The 7,297-nt window shown below is 38.0% G+C and overlaps 1 protein-coding gene across 2 annotated transcripts; it reads left to right on the top strand.

Annotated features, from left to right (window-relative positions):
- Positions 1–4,295: 4,295 nt before the first annotated feature.
- On the top strand, positions 4,296–6,918 carry LOC125185123 (uncharacterized). Of its 2 annotated transcripts, none has more exons than XM_048081618.2 (6): positions 4,296–4,473; positions 4,669–4,764; positions 5,208–5,301; positions 5,875–5,954; positions 6,242–6,366; positions 6,573–6,918. In XM_048081618.2, exons 2-6 carry the CDS (start codon positions 4,749–4,751, stop codon positions 6,642–6,644), a joined length of 387 nt encoding a protein of 128 aa, XP_047937575.1. In that variant the 5' UTR covers positions 4,296–4,473; positions 4,669–4,748; the 3' UTR covers positions 6,645–6,918. The 2 variants fall into 2 exon arrangements, with proteins under 2 accessions (XP_047937575.1, XP_047937574.1); XM_048081617.2 differs by having other exon boundaries at positions 4,298–4,473; positions 5,188–5,301.
- The last annotated feature ends 379 nt before the right edge of the window (positions 6,919–7,297 follow it).

Below are 7,297 nucleotides of genomic sequence, written 5' to 3'. Positions count from 1 at the left end.
AAAAATAAAAATTACATAATTAAAATCCTAAAAAATAAAAATATATAATTAAAATCCTACAAATTTAAATTTACATAATTAAAGGCTAAAAAATACCCCCGTGGAAGACTAGTCCTCTATTCCCAAAGTTTTTCGGAGACCCCGTATCATTGCAACATGTGAATCAAGTTGCTTGGGAGACATCCTAGACGTATCGGCCATATTGAGTTGAGACAAGAGGGGCCACAACGAGTTGGTAGGGGGTTGAGGTGGCACAAAGGGAGCGGGGGCGGTTGGAGTTGCGGCGCGACGGCGGTTGGCCGTCGCCGTCTTCCTTCCTTGCGGCCGGCGTTGGGAACTGCTCGGGCCGGCGTCGGGGCTACCCAAGTTAGTTGCGGCAAGCTGGCTAGCCACCTCATCCTCGCCGGCGTTGGATAGGGATACCGACCTCGACCGTTTGCTGGAAGAGCTGGAGGAGGATGTTACGCACCCTTATACTTCTGATGATGGCGCACCTCCTGTCAAGAGCTGAGGTACTTGAACGGTTTGTAATTTAGGGATTGGTAGGTCGCCAAGGCGGCAGTGATGATGTCGAGCTCACTCTCGCCGTTCTCCGCCGACGGCTCTTCCTGGAGGTAATACCCCTGGAACTTTCGAATTTCTTCGTTGGCTCTGAAGATGGCATTGCGCACCATACTATCATTACGATAGATGGTTCCATCCAGCCGGTTTTCATTGTACCGACGAGTGACGGGCCACCAAAACCTATCCCCACTTTGGTTCGTGCCTACGTCCGGATCTTCAGAGATAATCAAATAGGCTTTAAGAGCATCCGAAGCGGGATGTTGTCCGTCCGTGCCAGCGGAATGGACCCCCGCCGTCCGCCAATGCATAGCTGTTGGCAAATTGATTTTTTATTTTTTTAAAAAAAAATTCAAAATTAATTAAAAAAATGTTTTTAAATAAATAAGATTATTTTCCCACTTCCCAATTAAATTATAACATTTTTATACACTTTTTTAATTTATTTTTCAATTTTTTTTCTCCAAAATTCACATTTTCATCTATAAAAAAAATTCCCATAACACTACACAATTCTCATCTATTTTCTCATCAATTCTCTCATCTTTTTTCTCATATTCTCTCATCTAAATTCCCACCACACTACACAATGTCCGGCTCCGGCTCACGCGGTTGGAATCATGAATGGTTCGGCTCCGAGCCATTCTCTAGTCCGGAAACTCAATTTTCGGCCCCTCCTCAAATCCAAGGTTCTCAAGTTCCGGGTGGCTACCGGCCTTACCCGGTGGACGCCCAAGATGCCCCCGATGGGCGATACGGGTGGGCACCCGAATCCGGCTCAGGAAGGAGCGACAACTCTACTCCTACTCCTATTCCTCCTACCCGTGGTACCCACACCCCGTACACTCCAAATGAGATGATGCAGATATTCAAAAGCCTACTTGGCAGTCTCCGAAGATCCAGAAGTTGGCACGAACCAAACTGGGGAAACGTATTGGTGACGCATCGCTCGTCTTTACAATGAAACCCAGCCGGGAGGAACCATCTATTGTAATGATAGTATGGTGCGCAATTGCATCTTCAGAGCCAACGAGGCAATCGATAAGTTCTAGGGGTATTACCAACAGGAAGAGCGGGCGGCTGGGAGCGGCAAAAGCGAGCTCGACATCATCAGTGTCGCCTTGGCGACCTACCAAAGCTTGGAGTTGAAACCGTTCAAGTACCTCAGTTGTTGGCAGGAGGGGTGTAGTAGCATCCTCCAGCTCCTCCAGCAAACGGTCGAGGTCGGTAGCCCTATCCGACGGTGCCTCCGATGAGGTGGCTACCCAGCTTGCCGGAACTAACTTGGGTAGCCCCGACGCTGGCCCGAGCAGTTCCCGCCCGCCGCAAGGAAGGAAGAAGGCGACGGCCAATCGTCGTCGCGCCCCGACTCCATCCGCCCCCGCTCCATTTGTGCCACCTCCACCCCCGACCAATTCATTGTGGCCCCTCTTGGCTCAACTCAATATGGTCGATACGTCTAGGATGAACCCGAGCAAATTGATTCACATGTTGCAATGATACGGGGTCTCCGAAGAACATTGGGGATAGAGGACTAGTCTTACACATGGTAATTTTTAGTCTTTAATTATGTAATTTTTATTTTCTAGGATTTTAATTATGTAATTTTTTATTTTCTAGGATTTTAATTATGTATTTTTATTTTTTAGGATTTTAATTATGTAATTTTTATTTTTTAAGATTTAATTATGTAATTTTTATATTTTAATTTATTTTTATATTGTAGAAATGTTTTTAGTAATTGAAGTATTTAAATTGAATAATAGAATGGTGGGACCCTTGAGCTTGTCCTTGCGGAATAGCACGGATGTGGGTGTTGTGCTCTTACCTAAGGACGAGGAGTAAAAGTGGGTCCGTGCCCACCTCCGTGCTCTTAAATAAGAGCACGGATGGGGATGCTCTAAATAACTGTTCCATCTCCGCCGGAGTGTACGAGGTGCGGACACCACGAGTAGGAGTAGGAGTAGGAGTAAGAGTAGGAGTAGGAGTAGAGCCGTCGCTCCCTCCCGAGCCGGGTTCGGGTGCCCACCCATATCGCCCATCGGGGGCATCTTGGTCGTTCACCGGGTAAGGCCGGTAGCCATCTGAAACTTGAGAACCTTGGGTTTGAGGAGGGACCGAGAATTGCGTTTCCGGACTAGGGAATCGTTGTGAGCCGAACCATTCGTAATTTCAACCGCGGGAGTCGGAGGGGTGATCACCAGAGCCGGACATTTTTTTGTAAGAGTGAAAGATTGAGAATTGATGAAAGAATTTAGATGATAATTGTGTAGTGTGGTGAGAAATTTCTTGTGTGGAAGAGAGGGTATTTATAGATGAAAATGTGAATTTTAGGGACAAAAATTGAAACATAAATAAAAAATACGGAGAAAACGGATATAATTTATTGGGAAGTAGGAAAATATATATTTTTATTTAAAAACAATTTTTTAATTTAATTTGAAAAAATAAAAAATAAAAAATAGTAAAAAAGAAATTGCCAACGGCTATGCCGTTGGCCAATACCGTGCCGCCACATCAGCTTGCTCAGTGGTAGGGACGTGCTCGATGCATCGAGTAGCACCGTGTCAATGGCGAACAACAGCGTGCCGCGCCGTCCGCACGGACGGCGTCCGTCTGCATGAGCACTGCTGCGGATGCTCTTACTACTCTTATATAACTTGCCTTCTAGAATTAAAATGATATTGTAAGTTGATATCATGAATATATTATTTTTGAATCATATTATATGAGAATAGTGGTCTCATTTAGTCTATATTAATAGTATTATTTATTTTGTTTATATATGTGTTTTGATATTTAGAAATTTATTGTTGATAATAGTATAAATTATACACTTATCAATTTATCATTTTTCTTATAATTTAAAATAAAATAAAATATTATCAGCAATTTACCTCTAATATCGATAATATCTTAATGCACTTAAATTAAATTAAAAATATGAAAATCAAATAATATTAAGTACTTTGGGAGTGATCAATTGCTAACTCATCATTTAATTGCAAACTACAGCTAATTTAAGATCATAGAATTTTAGAAAACTTGTGGTCTATAATTTTTCACGTGTAATTTTCATTTTTATTAATTAAATTGAAAAAGATAAAAAAAAAACTACCAAATTAGAGTTATGGATAAAAATTTCAATATAGTGTTTCAAAAATATCAACATAATGCTTTGAGAATGTTAACACATTGCTTATATTGACATTCTACATGTATTATATTGACATATTTTATATACTACTATGTTGACATTTGTGATGTACGAAAAAATTAAATTTTTGAATTTTTTTCAAATTTTGACATCGGAATATATGGAAGTGCGATCTTGTTGAAATCCTTATGAAATTATCTTTAATTTGATATATGTTGTGCGAAAAAATAATTTAAATCGAGAAAGTTATATACGTTTTAAAGTGATGAGATATTTTTTCAAAAGTTAGTTACAACTAATTTGTTGTAAATTGACCTTAATACCCTATTAACGTTTTTTGTTGATCGTATTTATATTTGGATTAATGATCCAGGATTTTAGGCCCTTAATTTAAATATTTAATGACTACTATTATTTAATTTAGTTGTAGTTAGCAATTAAATATTGAGTTAACAATATAATACCTGAGCTAGTACTTTTATATATAAATGAGGGTGAAGTCTTTAATCTATGGTTTATTTATCAAATCGAAAGGATTTAAAAAAATTTGGAAAGAAAAGAATTGATAAAATAAATTAAGCTGTCCGAAGCTGAGTTCCCAACATACAGCCAACCCCCTTTGAGACGCCGGATCCAGTTTAATCTTCTTCGCCCCTCCCATCTCCATAAGCATTATATTCATCTTCTCTCGCACAAAATACAGGTTACCTCCATTTGTGAATTGTGCTGCTGTTCACAAATTTCGAGACCATACGGTAATGCCCGACTTGCATTGCTTTTTTCATTTTATTAATTAGGTGCTGCGGTAAGCAATCAAATTGCAATTTCATTGACAAGCAGAATTTAGCACTCTACATGTCACTATGAACTCAGATGCGTATTATTAATACGTACTATTTTTTATTCATGGTAATTTGAAATTAATCATTTGATCGTACATTTTCTCGTAGAAATTCGAAATTGCAGCTTGATCGGCAACCAGCAGAGAAGAAAATGTTGCTCGCCGTCCTGATCGCAAATTCAGAAGGCAATGTTCTTGTCGAACGGTACAAAAACCTATAATCTGGAGACTGGATACTTGTTTTCACTCGTATTTTCTGTTTGTTGAATGTTGATATGGCTTTTCTATAGTTCACTTTTCTGATTTTAGAATTTTTAGTTGTTTATGTTTTTGTGGATTTATTTTAGTCAGCAAGTTGCTTGAGTTATGGGATGTTGTAGACTAAAGATAATCCTGAATTAGCTAAAACTTGTCAAATGTTTTCAGACTTGACCTTTACTTGATCGGTTTTTGGCATTTTTTTTCAGAATCAATACAACTTTCATGTGTATGCTTTAAGTATAAGAAATTCAAAGAAATGGTTTTAGCTTCTTTTTTTAGTAAAAGTTTTTCATCATTAAAGGTTCATAGTTTTTATTGTTGCTCTTTGTTTTATGATGGCTTTATTTTGTTGCTGGATGATATGTAGTTTTAATGGTGTTCCAGCAGAGGAACGTTTACATTGGAGATCTTTCTTAGTGAAACTGGGAGTGGATAATCTTAGAGGTGTCAAGAATGAGGAGCTCCTAGTTGCTAATCACAAGTATGTATGGTTTTTATCATCTTTATCATTTTTCTTGTGAACTTTACCCCGTCGTGCACAGTGTATTATCAAACTTTACATCAGTAAATGCTAAAAATTTTGTAGATTTTTGACATGCACTTCCAATGTATGTTATTTAGTTGGCTTAGAGATTAACCTGAATTTGTATCTCGTGTTCCTGAAAGAACCTACCAGCATTCATGCATTAGCTCAGTGTATAGTTTATTGTTTTATGTTAAAACATCACACGGCGACTAACAAACCTGAAGTTCTGGTTTTGTTGTTGCAGAGAAGGAAAATGATGTCCATATGCTAGCATTTTCCTTAGTTTTATTGCTCTCTTAGTTATATTGTGCTTCATTTCCCCTCCAAAATTCAACTGGAGTTATTAGATAGTGAAGTTATTTTCGTGGAAAGGATGGATAAGCCTACTCCCCTAAGCTGAATAAGTATCTGTTTAGTCCACATCCTGTTGCGTTTGTAATTTAAGTAAGAGGCAATGTGCAGTATACATTACTTGGATATTACAACTATTTTTCTATTTGTATCATCTCCGAGTGTTCTGTTGTACAGGTCGGTGTATATTGTATACACAGTGCTTGGTGATGTCAGTATATTCATTGTTGGCAAGGATGAATATGACGAACTTGCCTGTAAGTAATTCACTCAGCTAGGCAAGGTTATATACAATGAATGTTCTATAAAGTGGCATGGCATTCTCTACGGAATACTTCAGATGCACCATTCTCCTTCTTATTCTATGATAAATATGCCCTAACTAAACAATTCCATTAAATATGTCTGCATCTACTTTTCTGGACGTGTCTTGTATTTTCATGACATTCGGTCCAATACATCCCACCACATAGAGTTTTCAGTGTGTCAGGTATATCCATTTCATGGTAATTCAATCTTGACATGGTATTTTTTCTTCTTCCAGTGTCAGAAGCTATCTTTGTTATAACGACAGCCCTGAAAGACGTATGTGGAAAGCCTCCAACTGAACGCCTTTTCCTTGACAAATATGGTAGAATATGCTTGTGCCTGGATGAGATTGTCTGGAAGGTGAGGTGATTTTACCTTTTTCTAGTTTACAACCATTTGTTACCCGATAATATTAGTTCCTTTCTAATAGAATTACTTGGAAATTTTTATTCTGGACTATTGTCAGTCACCTACGTAGTACTACCATACATATTTTTATTTTACCAAGTTATGAACCGAAAATTATCTGTGTTGCAAATATTCACGTAGACTTTCCTTTACTGAAGGGTCTGTTGGAGAACACGGACAAAGACAGAATCAAGAGACTTACACGGTTGAAACCACCAACTAACTTCTAATCAACAAACGACCTGCATTCTTTCCCCCAGTGCCCAAAGGAAAAGGCCTTCCTTCTTGCTACAATTCCTGCGGGAAAAATGCACTATCATTGGTTTGTCTCGTAATAATCTCTACATATTGTTTATTTGGCTGTATTCGCATGGTTGTAGCTGTTGTTGCATAATAGGAGTAGTTTCTTCTACTCTTGCTATACCTCTGATTTTGTTGAAACTTGCAAGTTTCTACAAAGAATTTATGGCATTTCAAGTGTTTGGGCTTGCTTTTGATTGCCTTGAGCCCTTGACATTGTTACATTTATCTTTTGGCAGCTGTGTTAGGCAGTCTACTCAATTTACTCTAAAACTATATTTTCGTATCAATTTGTATGCGTAGGCATGAACCACATTTTTATGATGACATGGCAAAAAATTTAGATGCTTGATAAAATTGTAATATATCGATTGCTCACTGCTCTTTCCCTCTAAACGTGTCCTGCATAATATTTACGAATATTTTGATTTAGAGTTCAAAAGATGAGTACCAGTCTAGGATAAATGACCTGATTGATTTGAAGCTATTCAATGCTTGAACAATTGTTTTAAATTAATTTCTAGTATTTTTTTAAATACGTTGTTTAGTGAATTCAGTATATTAGTTTTGAAATTTATAGTAA

The sequence above is a fragment of the Salvia hispanica genome, chromosome 1, assembly GCF_029641045.1.
Source record: "Salvia hispanica isolate PSC_SH4W2 chromosome 1, Shi_PSC_v1, whole genome shotgun sequence".
Classification (NCBI taxonomy): domain Eukaryota; kingdom Viridiplantae; phylum Streptophyta; class Magnoliopsida; order Lamiales; family Lamiaceae; genus Salvia; species Salvia hispanica.
Note: the sequence above shows the minus strand (reverse complement) of the source record. Positions and strands in the feature narration are given on the sequence as shown.